This window comes from Cuculus canorus, chromosome 1 (assembly GCF_017976375.1).
Source record: "Cuculus canorus isolate bCucCan1 chromosome 1, bCucCan1.pri, whole genome shotgun sequence".
NCBI classification, from domain to species: domain Eukaryota; kingdom Metazoa; phylum Chordata; class Aves; order Cuculiformes; family Cuculidae; genus Cuculus; species Cuculus canorus.
In genome coordinates this window covers 694,469-714,955 of record NC_071401.1, presented here as the reverse complement: position 1 = coordinate 714,955, position 20,487 = coordinate 694,469, and the positions used below count along the sequence as shown (strand labels likewise).

At 58.8% G+C, this 20,487-nt stretch overlaps 1 protein-coding gene across 5 annotated transcripts in view; it reads left to right on the top strand.

The window, feature by feature from the left end:
- The window catches only part of DCHS1 (dachsous cadherin-related 1), a 104,208-nt gene that overhangs the window by 39,027 nt on the left and 44,694 nt on the right, over positions 1-20,487 (top strand). For all 5 annotated transcript variants that reach the window (XM_054078867.1, XM_054078844.1, XM_054078849.1 and 2 more), the window contains exons 4-9: positions 1,130-1,361; positions 4,367-4,603; positions 6,189-7,193; positions 7,782-7,969; positions 13,396-13,492; positions 16,442-16,599. In XM_054078867.1, the coding sequence (XP_053934842.1) occupies positions 1,130-1,361; positions 4,367-4,603; positions 6,189-7,193; positions 7,782-7,969; positions 13,396-13,492; positions 16,442-16,599 (1,917 nt within the window). The remainder of the gene's footprint in view (positions 1-1,129; positions 1,362-4,366; positions 4,604-6,188; positions 7,194-7,781; positions 7,970-13,395; positions 13,493-16,441; positions 16,600-20,487) is intronic.

Below are 20,487 nucleotides of genomic sequence, written 5' to 3'. Positions count from 1 at the left end.
CATGGAGCTGTGGATCATTGGGATGGAGAACTGGAAAGGGACTCCCTTGGGTGGTTCCTCCCCTCCATGGAGCTGTGGATCACTGGGATGGAGAACTGGAAAGGGACTCCCTTGGGTGGTTCCTCCCCTCCATGGAGGCTGTGGATCCCTGAGGTGGAGAACTGGGATGGGACTCCATTGGGTGGTTCCTCCCCTCCATGGAGCTGTGGATCACTGGGATGGAGAACTGGGATGGGGCTCCCTTGGGTGGTTCCTTCCCTCCATGGAGCTGTGGATCACTGGGATGGAGAACTGGGATGGGGCTCCCTTGGGTGGTTCCTCTCCTCCATGGAGCTGTGGATCCCTGGGATGGAGAACTGGGATGGGGCTCTCTCAGGTGGTTCCTCCCTTCTTTGGAGGCTGTGGATCCCTGAGATGGAGAACTGGGATGGGGCTCCCTTGGGTGGTTCCTCCTCTCCATGGAGCTGTGGATCACTGGGATGGAGAACTGGGAAGGGACTCCCTGGGGTGGTTACTCCTCTCCATGGAGCTGTGGATCATTGGGATGGAGAACTGGGATGGGGCTCCCTTGGGTGGTTCCTCTCCTCCATGGAGCTGTGGATCCCTGGGATGGAGAACTGGGATGGGGCTCCCTTGGGTGGTTCCTCCCCTCCATGGAGCTGTGGATCCCTGAGATGGAGAACTGGGATGGGGCTCCCTTGGGTGGTTCCTTCCCTCCATGGAGCTGTAGATCATTGGGATGGAGAACTGGGATGGGACTCCCTTGGGTGGTTCATTGCCTCCATGGAGTGTGTGGATCACTGGGATGGAGAACTGGGATGGGGCTCCCTTGGGTGGTTCCTTCCCTCCATGGAGCTGTGGATCCCGGAGGTGGAGAACTGAGAAGGGACTCCCTTGGGTGGTTCCTCCCCTCCATGAAGCTGTGGATCATTGGGATGGAGAACTGGGATGAGACCTCTTGGACACCTCATCCCATCCCTTGGGTGCAGAGCAGATGGTTGCGGGGCTGGAGCTCCAATCTCCTTCTTTATTTCCCCTTCCTTGACCCCGGGCCTTTGGCTCTCCCCATCGTTCCTCCAACCCCACCGATCGGACGTTGTCTCTGATCTCCAACCTGGTCCTTCCGCAGGGTGGCCTCAACTCCATGGTGTACGTGAAGGTCTTCTTGGAGGACATCAATGACAACCGCCCGGTGTTCTACCCGCTGGACTACGCCGCCAGCATCAGCACGCAGAGCATGCCGGGCACGGCCGTGCTGCGCGTCACCGCCCACGACAAGGACGAGGGGCTGCACGGCAAAGTCACCTACGGCATCGTCCTGGGCAACTCGCCCCCGCTCTTCTCCCTCAACAAGGACACAGGTGAGGAGGGGTCAACCGTAGGACCAGGGAATCACCGGGTTGGAGAAGACCTCTTGGATCGTTGAGTCCAACCACTCATCAGAGAATCAGAGAATGGTTTGGGGTGGAAGGGACCTCAAAGCCCATCCAGTCCCACCCTCTGCCATGGGCAGGGACACCTCCCGCCGGATCCGGGGCTCTGAGCCCCATCCAACCCAACCTGGAACCCCTCCAGGGATGGGGCACCACCACTGCTCCGGGAAATCTGTTCCAGGGTCTCCTCACCCTCATCATGAAGGAATTCCTCCTTAGGTTGAGTCTAAATCTTCTCCTCTCCGGTTTATCCCCGTTCCCCCTCGTCCCATCCCAATGAGCCTTTGGGATCAGCCCCTCTCCAGCTTTCCTGGAGCCCTTCAGGCACTGGAAGGTCCCTCTGAGGTCTCCTTGGAGCCTTCTCTTCTCCTGAACAACCCCAACGCTCTCAGCCTGTCCTCGTCGGGAGGTTCTCCAGCCCTCCCATCACCTTTGCAGCCTCCTCCGTTCCCGTTCCAACAGCTCCATCTCCTCCTTGCGTTGAGGATTCCGGCCGTGCCCCAACCCTCCGGCTGAGGTGTCCGCGGAGCGGAGCAGAGGGGCAGAATCCCGTCCCTCCCTGCTGGCCACGCTGCTCTGGGTGCAGCCCAGGACACGGGGGGGCTCCTCTCCAGCTCCTCCTCCCCAGCGCCCCAACTCCTTCTCCGCTCTCCATCCATCCTGGATTGAACCCAGGAATTGCCCCGACCCAGGGGTGGGACCTTTGCCCTTGGCCTGGTTGACCCTCCTGAGGTTCTCCAGCCCCACTTCTCCGGGTCCCTCTGGATCCATCCCGTCCTTCCGCTGTGGCCACTGCCCCACTCCGCTCGGTGTCCCCTCCAAACCTTCTGAGGGTGCCCTCCATCTCCCTCTCCGTATCACCGATAAAGAGATTGAGCAGCACCGGTCCCTGAGGGCCACCACTGCTCATGGATCTCCATGGACTTTGAGCCATTGACCACCACCCTTTGAATGAAGACCATCCAATCCGTTTCTTATCCACCCATCGAATCCCTCTCTCTCCAATTCAGACGTTGTGGGAACCGCGTCCACGGCTTTAGGGCAGTCGGGATGGATCCCATCCGTAGGTTTCTCCGTGTCCACTGCTGTGGTCACCCCAGCAGAGAAAGCCCCAAGTTGGTCCTACAGGGTTTGCCCGTGGTGGCTGCCGTTAATCACCTCCCTCATCTCCAACCTCTCTTCACCTCCTGCTTCTGCTGATGGGGTTGGACCTCTTCTGGACCTCTCAGATATTCCCACACGGCACACGTGCACGATGGAAAGCTTCTCCTCGTTGGCGGAGTGTGGCTTCGTTCCTCCTCCGTGCCGGGAGTCACCGTCGTTGACTTAAACGGATCACCATCCCATCCTTAAAGGGATCACCAACCCTTGGGGTGATCAGAGGAGGAGGATGTGGATGTGGAAGAGCAGCCGGAGGGTCCCTGCTTGGCCATCACGGCCACCGGAACGCGTTTGCTCCTCTTCCTGCCTCATCTTCTTGGACTGGAGCACAACTCTGATGAGCAGAAGCTCACAGAGTGTTTAACCTGGAGAAGACGATGCTGAAGGAAGACCTCCTCGCTCGCTGTAGCTCCTGGAAAGGAGGTCGGAGCCGGGTGGGGTCGAACTCTGCTCTCCAGGCACAATGGATGGAGGAGAGGAAATGGCCTCAAGTTGTGCTGTTTGGATTGAATATTCCCCAAGATCCGATCTCACCCTCCCTTGGCACAACCTGAGGCCGTTCCCTCTCATCCCATCCCTCGTTCCTTGGGAGAAGACACCAACGCCCACCTCTCCACAACCTCCTTTCCAGGAGCTGTGGAGAGCGATGAGGTCTCCCCTCAGCCTCCTCTTCTCCAGACCAAACCCCTCCAGGTCCCTCAGCCCCTTTCCCGGTTCTCCAGGGCCTTCCAAAGCTCCGTTCCCTTCTCTGGACACACTTCAGCCCCTCAAGGTCCTTCTTATCCTGAGGAGCCCAACTCTGAATCCAGGATTTGAGGTGTGGCCTCCCCAAGGGGAAGATCCCATCCCTGCTCCTGGTGGCCACCCCACGGCTGATCCAAGCCAGGACGCTGGTGGCCTCTTGGCCACCTGGGCCACCGCCGGCTCGTGTTCAGCTGCTGTAGACCACCATCTCCAGGTCCTTCTCCAAGGGGCAGCATTCCCAAGCCTGGAGCCGCTCGGGGTTGCGGTCCCAGTGAAGGACCCGGCACTCAGCTTGGTTGAACCCCATCCCGTTGGCCTCAACCCATGGATCCGGGAAGGGTTGAGAAGAGAGGATCTGGAGGGGTTTCCTTGGAGGGTTCCTCTTCTTTCCTCCGGTTCAGGGATGCAGGAACGGTGCCGTCTCATCTACTTTCTTCCATCCTGAGGGGCCCAGAACCCCACCCAGGATTCAAGCTGAGACCTCCCCAGTGCCGAGTGGAGGAGGACAATCCGTGTCCCACTCCTGCGGCCACCCCGTGGCTGACCCAATCCAGGTGCCGTTGGCCATCTTGGCCACCGGGACCACCGCCGGTTCCTCTTCAGCTGCTGTCAACCAACACCCTCAAGTCCTTTTCTGCTGAGCAGCTTCTCAGCTGCTCTTCCAGAGCCTCCAAGAGCCGTTGTGAGGGCAAAGTCCATCCGGTCAACACTCGCGGGACCTCCCAGAAACGTTCCAAAAGCCCTGAGATCCACAAGTCAACGGCGCTCCGTGCTTACGCGTGTCCTTCTCCGGGCTCTGCTGGGTTGGCTTTGGGGGTCCCTTCCTCTTCCCTCCTTCCAGACGTGGGCGAACCCTCAGCTCCCGCCTGATGGCTCAGGAGTGACCGTATCTCTGAAGGACGTTCCCATCCTTCTACATCTCCATCTGACGTCTCGCTGCTGCACGGAGGCAACTTCTGCCTCCTCATCTCCCACCCCAAACCTCTCCGGAGGACGATCCGTGTCGTCTCATCTCCTTTCTTCCGTAGGTGTCATCTCCCTCTCCTGGTCCCTGAGCGGCAAAGCCAACACGCTGGTGCAGCTGGTGGTCGCGGCGCAGGATGGAGGAGGGCTGCAGGCGCAGCCCAACGCCCGCGTCAACATCAGCATCGTGGAGGGCACGGTCTCACCTCCCGTCTTCGAGCAAGCCCAGTACTTCTTCACCGTCCCCGAGGACACTCCGCAAGGCAGCGGCGTCGGCGCCGTGAGGGCCCAGAACCCTCCAGGTATGGATCGTCCCCTTTATCTCCGCTCCCTTTCCATCCGGAAGGTCCGGTGCCCAATTCCTCATGGAGCATCGTGGTGGTGGGAGCTCCACAAAGAGCGCCGCACATCCAGATGTGCACTCATGCGATCGTCACTGCACTGACGCATCCGTGCACAGCTGGATCCGACTCCCAATCCTCTCTGGAGGAGGTGAGCGGTGTCCTCCAACCCTTAGGAACGTGAAATGATGGAATCGTTTGGGTTGGATGGGACCTCGAAGCCCACCCGGTTCCACAGGCAGGGACACCTCCCACTGGATCACGTTGCTCCAAGACCCATCCAACCTGGTCTTGAGGACCTCCAGGGATGGGGCAACCAGGTCTTCTCTGGGAGACCTGGGCCAGGGCCTCCTCACCTCCTCTGAACGTCCTGCAAGGTCAGGACTGGCTGAGGAAGGAGAGGATGAGAAGGCTGCAGGTGGGAATCCAACACCTGGATGAGCTGTGATCCACAGCCTCCATGGAGGGAAGGAACCACCCAAGGGAGCCCCATCCCAGGTCTCCATCTCAGTGGTCCACAGCTCCATGGAGGGAAGGAACCACCCAAGGGAGCCCCATCCCAGTTCTCCATCCCAGTGATCCACAGCTCCATGGAGGGGAGGAACCACCCAAGGGAGCCCCATCCCAGTTCTCCATCCCAATGATCCACAGCTCCATGGAGGGAAGGAACCACCCAAGGGAGCCCCATCCCAGTTCTCCATCCCAATGATCCACAGCCTCCATGGAGGGGAGGAACCACCCAAGGGAGCCCCATCCCAGTTCTCCATCCCAGTGATCCACAGCTCCATGGAGGGGAGGAACCACCCAAGGGAGCCCCATCCCAGTTCTCCATCCCAGTGATCCACAGCCTCCATGGAGGGAAGGAACCACCCAAGGGAGCCCCATCCCAGTTCTCCATCCCAGTGATCCACAGCCTCCATGGAGGGAAGGAACCACCCAAGGGAGCCCCATCCCAGGTCTCCATCCCAATGATCCACAGCCTCCATGGAGGGAAGGAACCACCCAAGGGAGCCCCATCCCAGTTTTCCATCTCAGTGATCCACAGCCTCCATGGAGGGAAGGAACCACCCAAGGGAGCCCCTTCCCAGTTCTCCATCCCAATGATCCACAGCCTCCATGGAGGGGAGGAACCACCCAAGGGAGCCCCATCCCAGTTCTCCATCCCAATGATCCACAGCTCCATGGAGGGAAGGAACCACCCAAGGGAGCCCCATCCCAGTTCTCCATCCCAGTGATCCACAGCCTCCATGGAGGGAAGGAACCACCCAAGGGAGCCCCATCCCAGTTCTCCATCCCAATGATCCACAGCCTCCATGGAGGGAAGCAGCTCCCAGGAGAGACCTTTTCCCTGGAGCTGCTCACTTGAGAGTGTAAATCCGACCTCTCTGACCCTGCTGAGACATCCAGAGCCCCTTCGGAGCTTCCCTGGAGCCCCTTCGGAGCTTCCCTGGAAGCTGCTCTACGTTCTCCCTGAAGCCTTCTCTTCTCCAGGTTGGACAATCCCAATTGTCCCAACCTGTCCAATTTCCCGTCTTCATGCCCGCAGGTCACGCCGAGGCCATCTTTTACTCCATCTCCTCGGGGGATCCTCACGGCTACTTCTCCATCGACTCCTCGTCGGGGCAGCTCCGCACCAGCCTGGCCCTGGACCACGAATCCCAGGCGGTCCTCCTTCTGGATGTCCAAGCCCGAAGCGGTTCCCCTCCAGCCTACAGCAACACCCGCGTGAAGATCTCCGTCTCGGATGTCAACGACAACGCCCCGTCCTTCCCCGCGCCCTCTGACTCCATCCTTCTGCCCGAGGCCACCGAGCCCGGCACCACCGTCTACACGTTGCAAGCGGAGGACCGCGACAGCGGCGCCAACGGCCAAGTCAGCTTCGAGCTGGCGTCGGGCGGCGACGGCGCCTTCAGCGTGGAGCGCTCCTCGGGAGCCGTGCGGTTGGTGGCGGCCCTGCGGTACGAAGCCAACGCCGCCTACGCCTTGGCCGTGGTGGCCCGCGACGGCGGCGTCCCCCAGCTCAGCTCCACCTTCACGCTGTTGGTGCACGTCCAAGCCGAGCACGACAACGGCCCCATCTTCGACACCCTCACCTACCGCGTGGAGGTGCGGGAGGGCGTCCCCGTCGCCACCCGCTTCCTGCAGGTGCGGGCGTTGGCGCGGGAGGCAGAACCCGGCGGCCTCACCTACCAGCTGCGCGCCGACGGGGAGGCGGCCAGCTTCGGCATCGTGCCGGAGAGCGGTTGGCTTTACGTCAAGAGCGCCTTGGACCGCGAGACGCGGGATCTCTACGTCTTGACGGTTTTGGCTTCGGCGGGAGGAGAACCGAGGAAAACCGGCACCAGCACCGTCCGGGTCAGCGTCACCGATGAGAACGACAACAGCCCTCGGTTGAGCGAGGAGCGGTACTTCTTCACCGTTGCCGAGAACCAAAGTCCCGGGAGTAGCGTGGGGAGGGTGACGGCGAGCGACCGCGACGCGGGGCAGAACAGCCGCCTCAGCTACCGCCTCCTCCAGCACGACCCCAACTTCCTCATCCACCCGCAGACAGGTGAGAGGTTCCGTGGGTTCCCCGGCAAGGGAGAAGCCCAACGGCACGGATAGCGGTGGCGCCGGTTGGGTTTGACGTCATTATCCGTGATCTCCATGAAGATATTGAGGGGTCCCTCAGGGCATTGGCAGATGGCACCAAGATGAGTGGGAATGTTGATCTGCTGAAGGGCGTGGAAGGTCTACAGAGGGATCTGGAGAACCTGGATCCATGGATGGAGGGCAGGAAGGGTCTGCAGAGGGATGTGGACAACCTGGATCCATGGGTGGAGGGCAGGAAGGGTCTGCAGAGGGGTCTGGAGAACCTGGATCCATGGGTGGAGGGCAGGAAGGGTCTGCAGAGGGGTCTGGAGAACCTGGATCCATGGGTGGAGGGCAGGAAGGGTCTGCAGAGGGATCTGGAGAACCTGGATCCATGGATGGAGGGCAGGAAGGGTCTGCAGAGGGATCTGGAGAACCTGGATCCATGGGTGGAGGTCTGGATTGTCCCCCTTTCCGTGGTGTTGGGCTCTCCAGCAACAAACCTGAGGAGAGTCTCTTCCCTGAGGTGGTTTTTGGGCTGATCTTTGTCCTCTCTTCTCCGTCCCAGGTGAGCTGAGCACGAAGCAGAGCTTGGACCGGGAGCAGCAATCCAGCTCCCAACTCCTGGTCCTGGTGCAGGACGGAGGAGCGCCGCCGCGCAGCGCCACCGGAACCATCTACGTCACCGTGTTGGATGAGAACGACAACGCTCCCTCTTTCCTCCACGTGGGCAGCGGTCAGGAGCTCCTCGTGCAGGTGGGACCATCAGGATGGAACCCCGGGGAGGTGGGATTGGGAGCTGTGGCTCTGCGGGAGGAAAGGGAACGGGCAGGGACACCCCGGAGAGGTTTGGGGTGGGAGATAAGGAGGCAGAAGTTGCCTCCGTGCAGCAGCGAGACGTCAGATGGAGATGTAGAAGGATGGGAACGTCCTTCAGAGATACGGTCACTCCTGAGCCACCAGGCGGGAGCTGAGGGTTCGCCCACGTCTGGAAGGAGGGAAGAGGAAGGGACCCCCAAAGCCAACCCAGCAGAGCCCGGAGAAGGACACGCGTCAGCACGGAGCGCCGTTGACTTGTGGATCTCAGGGCTTTTGGAACGTTTCTGGGAGGTCCGGCGAGTGTTGAGCGGATGGACTTTGCCCTCACAACGGCTCTTGGAGGCTCTGGAAGAGCAGCTGAGAAGCTGCTCAGCAGAAAAGGACTTGAGGGTGTTGGTTGACAGCAGCTGAAGAGGAACCGGCGGTGGTCCAAGGGGCCAAGACGGCCAACGGCACCTGGATTGGGTCAGCCACGGGGTGGCCACAGGAGTGGGACACGGATTGTCCTCCTCCACTCGGCACTGGGGAGGTCTCAGCTTGAATCCTGGGTGGAGTTCTGGGCCCCTCAGGATGGAAGAAAGGAGATGAGACGGCACCGTTCCTCCATCCCTGAACCGGAGGAAAGAAGAGGAACCCTCCAAGGAAACCCTCCAGATCCTCTCTTCTCAACCCCTCCCGGATCCATGGGTTGAGGCCAACGGGATGGGGTTCAACCAAGCTGAGTGCCGGGTCCTGCACTGGGACCGCAACCCCGAGCGGCTCCAGGCTTGGGAATGCTGCCCCTTGGAGAAGGACCTGGAGATGGTGGTCTACAGCAGCTGAACATCAGCCAGCGGTGGCCCAGGTGGCCAAGAGGCCACCAGCATCCTGGCTTGGATCAGCCGTGGGGTGGCCACCAGGAGCAGGGATGGGATTGTCCCCTTGGTGAGGCCACAACTCCAATCCTGGATTCAGTGTTGGGCCCCTCAGGACAAGAAGGACCTTGAGGGGCTGAAGTGTGTCCGGAGAAGGGAACGGAGCTTTGGAAGGGGTTGGAGAACCAGGGAAGGGGCTGAGGGACCTGGAGGGGTTTGGTCTGGAGAAGAGGAGGCTGAGGGGAGACCTCATGGCTCTCTGCAGCTCCTGGAAAGGAGGTTGTGGAGAGGTGGGCGTCGGTGTCTTCTCCCAAGGAACGAGGGATGGGATGAGAGGGAACGGCCTCAGGTTGCTCCAAGGGGACTTTAGATCGGATATTGGGAGAGGTCCCATGCAGAGGGACCGTCCTTTGGCGTGGAGGAAGTGGTGGGAGAAGAAGAGAGGCGGTGGTGGAGTCACGGGGAAGAGAAGGTCCTCGTTCCACCGGGCAGGAGCCAGGCAGGACCTGATCACGTGGAAGAGAAGGAGGTTGGGAAATCACCCCCCGGCGTCGCGTTGGGTTCCAAATCCGATGAATTCATGGAAAGAAAAGAAAAACCCAAACCATCAAAGGACGTTGGACAAAAAAATGATGATTTGTGGTTTGGGAAGCGACTCCACCACAGACCGCTGGGAGCCGGGAAGGGGTCACAGGAGGATTGCTCCATCCATCCATCCATCCCCTACAGCTCACATCTCCTCCGTGTCCAGTAGCAGTCGGAGCTGGGCTGGAGGCGGAGGGGGATCTCTGGACCGAGCTGGGATCTGCAGGAGTCTCCTGGGAGGGGTGGAGAAGCCTGGGTGAAGGAGAAGCCTGGAGATCCGACCTGGAGAAGCCTGGAGATCCGATCTGGAGAAGCCTGGAGATCCAACATGGAGAAGCCTGGAGATCCGATCTGGAGAATCCTGGATGTCCAACCTGGAGAAGCCTGGAGATCTGACCTGGAGAAGCCTGGGTGAAGGAGAAGCCTGGACATCCGACCTGGAGAATCCTGGATATCCGACCTGGAGAAGCCTGGACATCCGATCTGGAGAAGCCTGGAGATCCGACATGGAGAAGCCTGGACATCCGATCTGGAGAAGCCTGGACATCCGACCTGGAGAAGCCTGGACATCCGACCTGGAGAAGCCTGGAGATCCGACCTGGAGAAGCCTGGACATCAGACCTGGAGAAGCCTGGAGATCTGACCTGGAGAAGCCTGGGTGAAGGAGAAGCCTGGACATCCAACATGGAGAAGCCTGGACATCTGACCTGGAAAAGCCTGGGTGAAGGAGAAGCCTGGACATCCAACATGGAGAAGCCTGGACATCCGACCTGGAGAAGCCTGGACATCCGACATGGAGAAGCCTGGATATCATCTGACCTGGAGAAGCCTGGACATCTGACATGGAGAAGCCTGGACATCCAGCCAGGAGAAGCCTGGATATCATCTGACCTGGAGAAGCCTGGAGATCCAACATGGAGAAGCCTGGACATCCAGCCAGGAGAAGCCTGGACATCCGATCTGGAGAAGCCTGGAAGCAGTTTTTCCAAGGCTGATGTTCTGCGGAGGGCAGAACACTTCCATTGCTGTTTCTTCCTCTGTTGGTCCATCCGGAACGACGTTCCTCCACGGAGCCGCTGAGGCTGCTCCTCCTTTAACTCATGATCTCCTCCGATGGAGTTGGTTCCTCATGGAAGAGGAGCGGTACCGCGTCCGTGGAGAGGGAACCCCCATGGATCCCGGTTGGGATCGATTCAGGATGGCATGGGGAGACGTTCCCATCCCACTCCGGTTCGGAGCGGGGCTGGAAGAGGTCTCCAAAGCACAGCCCCACTCGGAGGTGCCCACAGAGCCGCTCCTCTTCCCGAGCAGCTGAGCTATATTTAGGTCTCGTTCCTCCGTCCCTCTTGCGGAACGCCGCTCCGCATTCCTTGATCTTCTCCTTAGAAGCCAACTCTTCGTTTCCAGCCTTGACCTCATTTTCTGACCACTTTGGCCTCATTTGTTCTCCTGCCAAGATTGTGTTTCTGCTTAAACGGCTCTTCTCCCGCCTCGGAATTTCCCTCCCTTCTGCCCGGTGTTTACGGAGCGCGGTCCCATCCCTGCTCGGAGATGCTCCTCCCGACGGCCACCAGCGTGGTGTCGGCATTGGGCAACGGAGTTAACGCTTCCCTCTTCTCCTCTCCTCCGGCCTCGGGTTCTTCTTCCCGGGATTCCGCTCGTCTTTGGCGTAAACGCCTTGGAGTGGAAACAGCCGGAGATCACCGAGGTGGATGGGTGGGATGGAGGGCAACCTCAGCCGGTGGGGTGATGGACACCAGGACGGGGGGAGGTCAGCGTGCTGGAGGGGAGGGGTGGATCCAGGGGGAAGGGATGGATCCAGAGGGAAGGGATGGATCCAGGGGGGAAGGGATGGATCCAGGGGGAAGAGATGGACCCAGAGGGAAGGGATGGATCCAGAGGGAAGGAATGGATCCAGGGGGAAGGGATGGACCCAGGGGGAAGGGATGGATCCAGGGGGAAGAGATGGACCCAGAGGGAAGGGATGGACCCAGGGTGAAGGGATGGATCCAGAGGGAAGAGATGGACCCAGGGGGAAGAGATGGATCCAGGGGGAAGGGATGGACCCAGAGGGAAGGAATGGATCCAGGGGGAAGGGATGGATCCAGAGGGAAGGGATGGATCCAGGGTGAAGGGATGGATCCTGCGGGAAGGGATGGGTCCAGAGGGAAGGGATGGAACCAGGGGGAAGAGATGGACCCAGGGGGAAGGGATGGATCCAGGGGGAAGGGATGGATCCTGCGGGAAGGGATGGGTCCAGAGGGAAGGGATGGATCCAGGGGGAAGAGATGGACCCAGAGGGAAGGAATGGATCCAGAGGGAAGAGATGGACCCAGGGGGAAGGGATGGACCCAGAGGGAAGGAATGAATCCAGGGGGAAGGGATGGATCCAGAGGGAAGGGATGGACCCAGGGGGAAGGGATGGATCCAGAGGGAAGGAATGGATCCAGGGGGAAGGGATGGATCCAGAGGGAAGGGATGGATCCAGAGGGAAGGGATGGATCCAGGGGGAAGGGATGGATCCAGAGGGAAGAGATGGACCCAGGGGGAAGGGATGGATCCAGAGGGAAGGGATGGGTCCAGAGGGAAGGAATGGATCCAGGGGGAAGGGATGGACCCAGAGGGAAGGAATGGATCCCAAGGGAAGGGATGGACACAGAGGGAAGAGATGGACCGCGAGGGAAGGGATGGATCCCGAGGAAAGAGATGGATCCAGGGGGAAGGGATGGATTCAGGGGGAAGGGATGGACCCAGAGGGAAGAAGTGGACCCAGAGGGAAGGGATGGATCCAGGGGGAAGAGATGGATCCAGGCGGAAGGGATGGATCCAGAGGGAAGGGATGGATCCAGGCGGAAGGGATGGATCCAGAGGGAAGGGATGGATCCAGGGGGAAGGGATGGATCCAGAGGGAAGGGATGGACCCAGGGGGAAGGGATGGATCCAGGGGGAAGGGATAGACTCAGGGGGAAGGGATCGATCCAGAGGGAAGGGATGGATCCAGGGGGAAGGGATGGATCCTGCGGGAAGGGATGGGTCCAGAGGGAAGGGATGGATCCAGGGGGAAGAGATGGACCCAGGGGGAAGGGATGGATCCAGAGGGAAGGGATGGAACCAGGGGGAAGAGATGGACCCAGGGGGAAGGGATGGATCCAGAGGGAAGGGATGGAACCAGGGGGAAGAGATGGGTCCAGAGGGAAGGGATGGATCCAGAGGGAAGAGATGGACCCAGGAGGAAGGGATGGATCCAGAGGGAAGGGATGGATCCAGGGGGAAGGGATGGATCCAGGGGGAAGAGATGGACCCAGAGGGAAGGAATGGATCCCAAGGGAAGGGATGGACCCAGAGGGAAGGAATGGTTCCGGAGGGAAGAGATGGATCCAGGGGGAAGGGATGGACACAGAGGGAAGAGATGGACCGCGAGGGAAGGGATGGATCCCGAGGAAAGAGATGGATCCAGGGGGAAGGGATGGATTCAGGGGGAAGGGATGGACCCAGAGGGAAGGGATGGATCCAGGGGGAAGAGATGGACCCAGAGGGAAGGAATGGATCCAGAGGGAAGGGATGGATTCAGAGGGAAGGGATGGACCCAGAGGGAAGGGTTGGATTCAGAGGGACTTGGACAGCCTGGAGAGGTGGAACGATGCAATCAATGAAGCTGAACAGGGCCAAGGTCCTGTCCCGGTGTCCCGGCAGCCGCAAGCTCCAATCCGGGTTGGGCAGAGAATGGATTGGGAGCAGCTCTGAGCTGAAGGACCTGAGGTGGTGTCGGAGGAGGAGCTCCTGGTGGCGCTGGGGTGGGGCAGACCCCGTCCCGTCCTCGGGGGGCTCTCGGGTGGTCTGGAAATGGAACTACGTCATCTTTAAGGTCCCTTCCAACCCCAACTATTCCATGGAGACGCCGCTCAGCTTCTCCCTGTGCTGTAGGTGCTGGAGGAGAAGCCGTCGGGACTTCTGGTGGCCTCCCTGCAGGCCAAGGACCCGGATGAGGGTGAGAACGGGACCATCAGCTACTCCCTCACAGGTACGAGCTGCAGATCTCACTCACCAAGGTGGCCTTCCTTGAGCCATCGTGGTCTTCCTTGAAACATTGTCCTCATGGGCGCCCACTGGAAAAACCCCACCACACTGCGCTTCCTCCTCCATCCCAACCCGGCCTCTCTCCTCCATCCCATCCTCCCTTCCCTTCTCCATCCCAACATGCTGTCCATCCTTCATTCCAACCTGCTCTCCTTTCTCCATCTCGGCCTGCCTTCCCTTCTCCACCCCAACCTGCTTTTCCTCCTCCATCCCAATCGACCTCCGTTCTCCATCCAAACCTGCCCTCCCTTCTCCATCCCATCCTCCCTTCCCTTCTCCATCCCATCCTCCCTTCCCTTCTCCATCCCAACCTCCCTTCTCCATCCCAACCTCCCTTCCTTCTCCATCCCAACCTCCCTTCCCTTCTCCATCCCAACCTCCCTTCCCTTCTCCATCCCATCCTCCCTTCCCTTCTCCATCCCATCCTCCCTTCCCTTCTCCATCCCATCCTCCCTTCCCTTCTCCATCCCATCCTCCCTTCCCTTCTCCATCCCAACCTCCCTTCCCTTCTCCATCCCATCCTCCCTTCCCTTCTCCATCCCAACCTCCCTTCCCTTCTCCATCCAAACCTGCCCTTCCCTTCTCCATCCCAACCTCCCTTCCCTTCTCCATCCCAACCTCCCTTCCCTTCTCCATCCCAACCTCCCTTCTCCATCCCAACCTCCCTTCCCTTCTCCATCCCAACCTCCCTTCCCTTCTCCATCCCAACCTCCCTTCCCTTCTCCATCCCAACCTCCCTTCTCCATCCCAACCTCCCTTCCCTTCTCCTTCCCAATCACCCCTCCCTTCTCCATCCCAACCTCCCTTCCCTTCTCCATCCCAACCTCCCTTCCCTTCTCCATCCCATCCTCCCTTCCCTTCTCCATCCCATCCTCCCTTCCCTTCTCCATCCCATCCTCCCTTCCCTTCTCCATCCCAACCTCCCTTCCCTTCTCCGTCCCATCCTCCCTTCCTTCTCCATCCCAACCTCCCTTCCCTTCTCCATCCCATCATCCCTTCCCTTCTCCATCCCATCCTCCCTTCCCTTCTCCATCCCATCCTCCCTTCCCTTCTCCATCCCATCCTCCCTTCCCTTCTCCATCCCATCCTCCCTTCCCTTCTCCATCCCATCCTCCCTTCCTTCTCCATCCCATCCTCCCTTCCCTTCTCCATCCCATCCTCCCTTCCTTCTCCATCCCAACCTCCCTTCCCTTCTCCATCCCATCATCCCTTCCCTTCTCCATCCCAACCTCCCTTCCCTTCTCCATCCCAACCTCCCTTCCCTTCTCCATCCCAACCTCCCTTCTCCATCCCAACCTCCCTTCCCTTCTCCATCCCAACCTCCCTTCCCTTCTCCATCCCAACCTCCCTTCCCTTCTCCATCCCAACCTCCCTTCCCTTCTCCATCCCAACCTCCCTTCCCTTCTCCATCCCAACCTCCCTTCCCTTCTCCATCCCAACCTCCCTTCCCTTCTCCATCCCAACATCCCTTCTCCATCCCAACCTCCCTTCCCTTCTCCATCCCAACCTCCCTTCCCTTCTCCATCCCAACCTCCCTTCCCTTCTCCATCCCATCCTCCCTTCCCTTCTCCATCCCAACCTCCCTTCCCTTCTCCATCCCATCCTCCCTTCCCTTCTCCATCCCAACCTCCCCTCCCTCCTCCATCCCAACCTCCCTTCCCTTCTCCATCCCAACCTCCCTCCCCTTCTCCATCCCAACCTCCCTTCCCTTCTCCATCCCAACCTCCCTTCCCTTCTCCATCCCAACCTCCCTTCCCTTCTCCATCCCATCCTCCCTTCCCTTCTCCATCCCATCCTCCCTTCCCTTCTCCATCCCATCCTCCCTTCCCTTCTCCATCCCAACCTCCCTTCTCCATCCCAACCTCCCTTCCTTCTCCATCCCAACCTCCCTTCCCTTCTCCATCCCAACCTCCCTTCCCTTCTCCATCCCATCCTCCCTTCCCTTCTCCATCCCATCCTCCCTTCCCTTCTCCATCCCATCCTCCCTTCCCTTCTCCATCCCATCCTCCCTTCCCTTCTCCATCCCAACCTCCCTTCCCTTCTCCATCCCAACCTCCCTTCCCTTCTCCATCCCAACCTCCCTTCCCTTCTCCATCCCATCCTCCCTTCCCTTCTCCATCCCAACCTCCCTTCCCTTCTCCATCCCAACCTCCCTTCCCTTTTCCATCCCAACCTCCCTTCCCTTCTCCATCCCAACCTCCCTTCCCTTCTCCATCCCAATCTCCCTTCCCTTCTCCATCCCAACCTCCCTTTCCTTTTCCATCCCATCCTCCCTTCCCTTCTCCATCCCAACCTCCCTTCCCTTCTCCATCCCATCCTCCCTTCCCTTCTCCATTCCAACCCCCCTTCCCTTCTCCATCCCAACCTCCCTTCTCCATCCCAACCTCCCTTCTCTTCTCCATCCCAACCTCCCTTCCCTTCTCCATCCCATCCTCCCTTCCTTCTCCATCCCAACCTCCCTTCCTTCTCCATCCCATCCTCCCTTCCCTTCTCCATCCCATCCTCCCTTCCCTTCTCCATCCCATCCTCCCTTCCCTTCTCCATCCCATCATCCCTTCCCTTCTCCATCCCAACCTCCCTTCCCTTCTCCATCCCATCCTCCCTTCCCTTCTCCATCCCAACTTCCCTTCCCTTCTCCATCCCAACCTCCCTTCCCTTCTCCATCCCATCCTCCCTTCCTTTCTCCATCCCAACCTCCCTTCCCTTCTCCATCCCAACCTCCCTTCTCCATCCCAACCTCCCTTCCCTTCTCCATCCCATCCTGAAGCCACGTGGCCATGGCATTGGGGACAGGGTTGAGTGGACGCGCTGGGGCTGGGGTGGTGGTCGGACTGGCTGAGCGTGGAGGTCCTTTCCAACCTCAGCGATTCCATGGTTTCCTCTTCTCCGGCAGGAGCCTGGGCCGAGCGTTTCACGCTGCACGTGGCAACTGGAGAGCTGCGGACGGCCACCGTTCTACGCCGCTCCGATCGTCCCGAGTACATCTTCACCGTGACGGCCAGTGACCGGGGGGCGGTGCCGCACAGCACCTCCGCCATCATTCGCATCCAGGTACCCCGGAGACACCTCCTCCTGCTCCACCCACCCCTCACTCACCTCTTGGAATCATAGAAGCGTTGAGTTGGGACCTTAGAGATCATTCGGTTTCCACTCTTGGAGGACACCACCCACCTACTTGGCCGCCCTTCTCCCCATCTTCTCACCCTCTTTGCGCCATGGAATCAGTGAACGGTTTGGGTTAGAAGGACCTTGAAAACCATCCATTTCCACTCTTGGAGGACACCACCCACCTCCTTGGCTGCCCTCTTCTCCACCTTCTCACCCTCTTAGTCTCATAGAATGGTTTAGGTTAGAAGGACCTTGAAGATCATCCATTTCCACTCTTGGAGGACACCACCCACCTACTTGGCCGCCCTTCTCCCCACCTTCTCCCCCTCTTAGTCTCATAGAATGGTTTGGGTTAGAAGGACCTTGAAGACCATCCAGTTCCACTCTAGGAGGACACCACCCACCTACTTGGCCGCCCTTCTCCCCACCTTCTCACCCTCTTAGCGCCATGGAATCATTGAATGGTTTGGGTTAGAAGGACCTTGAAGATCATCAGTTCCACTCTTGGAGGACACCACCCACCTACTTGGCCGCCCTCCTCCCCACCTTCTCACCCTCTTAGTCTCATAGAATGGTTTGGGTTAGAAGGGACCTTGAAGACCATCCAGTTCCACTCTTGGAGGACACCACCCACCTACTTGGCCGCCCTTCTCTCCTCCTTCTCACCCTCTTACTCTCATGGAATCATTGAACAGTTTGGGTTAGAAGGACCTTGAAGATCATCCACTTCCACTCTTGGAGGACACCACCCACCTACTTGGCCGCCCTCCTCTCCACCTTCTCACCCTCTCAGCGCCATGGAATCATTGAATGGTTTGGGTTAGAAGGGACCTTGAAGATCATCCGTTTCCACTCTTGGAGGACACCACCCACCTCCTTGGCCGCCCTCCTCTCCACCTTCTCCCCCTCTCCTGCCTTCATCCCAAGGCACCCACCACCCTTTCTTGGCTGGTGATCCAGCTCTAAAATCCATGTGGAGAACCTGGGAAGGGTCGGGTCTGTCTGCCACCACGCGTGTTGTCAGCAGTTCTGTCTTCTCCAGGCTTGGACAGACAACCCAAGAGGTTCCCTGCACGGAGGCATTCATTCTTCCCAGAATCTTCCAGTAACTCCCACCTCGATGGGTGTTCTTCACATCCATATCCCTTTGACACCCACTGCTTGGTGTGTTGGCCCAGCCCAGTCCTGGAATCACGGAATGGGTTGGGTTGGAAGGGACCTCAAAGATCATGGAATCACGGAATGGGTTGGGTTGGAAGGGACCTCAAAGATCATGGAATTATGGAATAGATTGGGTTGGAAGGGACCTCAAAGATCATGGAATCATGGAATAGGTTGGGTTGGAAGGGACCTCAAAGATCATGGGATCATGGAATAGGTTGGGTTGGAGGGGACCTTAAAGATCATGGAATCATGGAATAGGTTGGGTTGGAAGGGACCTCAAAGGTCTTGGAATCATGGAATGATGCAATCATGGAATGGGTTGGGTTGGAAGAGACCTTAAAGATCATGAAATCATGGAATAGGTTGGGTTGGAAGGGACCTCAAAGATCATGGGATCATGGAATAGGTTGGGTTGGAGGGGACCTCAAAGATCGTGGAATCATGGAATAGGTTGGGTTGGAAGAGACCTTAAAGGTCTTGGAATCATGGAATGATGCAATCATGGAATGGGTTGGGTTGGAAGAGACCTCAAAGATCGTGGAATCGTGGAATGGTTTGGGTTGGAAGAGACCTTAAAGATCATGGAATCATGGAGTGGTTTGGGTTGGAAGGGACCTCAAAGATCATCCAGTTCCAACCCCCTTGTCAGGTAGACCAGCTCTTGGAATCATGGAATGGTTTGGGTTGGAAGGGACCTCAAAGATCGTGGAATCATGGAATGGTTTGGGTTGGAAGGGACCTCAAAGCCCACCCAGTTCCCGCCGCTGCCATGGGCAGAGACACCTCCCACTTCCTCCGTCGTTAGCTATGAGCTTCCTTTCACAGCAGAGCCTCCGCTTCTCCCCCATCCCCATTTTCTACCTTCCCATCTCCATCCTTTCCCTTCCCAAGGTCGTTTGACTCTCCTTGGCTTCCACTTCTCCTGCGTCTCCGCGTTGGCCGCGTCCTCCGACATCGTCAGCAACTTCATAACCTTCTCAGCTTTCTTTTGCCCTCGCACTTATCCAAAGGCGATGTTGGTGCTCAGCTCTTCCAAGCCCGGTTGACCTTGGTCCGGTCGATCTTCTAGTCCTTTCTGTCCCACAGCCATCCCCACCCTGTGTCTTCTCCCACTTTCCTGAGTCACCTGGAACCCAGGGGAGGTCGCGTCCGTGGTGCGTCCTTTGTCCTTGAGGAGAGGAGCACAGCGTTAGCCCAGAACATCCGCCTTCAGCTGTTCCTCAGCACCTTTGGTAGCAGTTTTACACCATTTATACCTGAAAAGAGGTTGTGGGGAGGTGAGTGACGGTGTCTTCTCCAAGAAACGAGGGATGGGATGAGAGGAAAGGGCCTCAGGTTGCACCTGAGGAGGTTTAAGTTGGACAGTGGGAGGAATTCCTTCCTGGAAAGAGCGGTGGAGCGCTGGCTGGGGGCGTCCCCATCCCTGGAGGGCTTCAAACCCACGTGGATGTGGCACTTGGGGACACGGTTGAGTTGGCACCCATGGTTGAGTTGGTGGGGTTGGGCTGATGGTTGGGCTGGATGAGCTCGGAGGGCGTTTCCAACCTCAGCGATTCCACAATTCCAAGATCCCATTTCCTCTCCACGCCACGTCTCCAACTCTTCTGGTCACCAAAGTTGCTCTAGAGCTTCCAAAGCGTGGAGACCACTCTGGTGGTCCCTGAGGTGCTTATCTGCATCCCCGCAATGTTTCTGTTTGCTTGATGGGCTCTACTCTTGGTGCCCCTCTGGGCTGTTCTGGGCAGTTTCGCTGCGTTTCGGACAGTTTGGTTGTCTTCTCCTTTCTCCACCTCCTTGGCATGAGGTCTTCAAGGTGTTTCCTCTCCAGGCAACGCTTCTCACGCATCCTCTCCCCCACCACGGGCGCTCCTCATCCCCAGGTTCACTTCAGTACCTTTCATAAAAGTGGTGGTAGTACTCATCTTTGGGTTCTCCTTCTCTGGACCTCTCACCTTGACGATGTGACCTTTCTTCTCGCCCACCCTCGCTCGTGTTTTGCAGGACCATTCCTGCTTTGCCCCATTGAACGCCACCACAGGTTCACGCGGTGGTTTGAGAAGGCTCCTCTGGGGTTCCTCTTGCCCAACCACCCACAGGCTGTGGCCCAGAACCACCACGTCCAGGTGGTTTTGAGGGTCTCCACGCATGGAGATTCTTCCTAACGTCCACTCTAAATCTTCCCCTTTCCAATCTAAAGCCATTTCCCCTTCTCCCATCATTCCATGTCCTTGCAAGAAGTTCCTCCCCAGCTTTCCTGGAGCCCCTTCAGGTACTGGAGGCTGCTCTAAGGTCACCCCAGAGCCTTCTCCAGGCTGAACAACCCCATCTCTCTCTCAACCTGTCCTCATATGGAAGGTTTTCCAGCCCTTGGATCATCTCCGTGGCCTCCCCTGGACCTGTTCCAAGGGTTCTGTCTCCTTCTTCCGTTGGGGATCTCAGAACTGGGCGCAGGACTCCAGGTGGGGTCTCACCACCACCTCGCTGGGCGGCTGTGCCTGGTCCTGGGGCACCGTGGGGAGCGATGCCTGATCACAGAATCATCACCGAATCACCAGGTTGGAAAGGACCCATTGGATCATGGAGTCCAACCGTTCCCAACACTCCTTAAACCATGTCCCTAAGCACTTCATCCACCCGTTCCTTGAACACCTCCAGGGAAGGCGACTC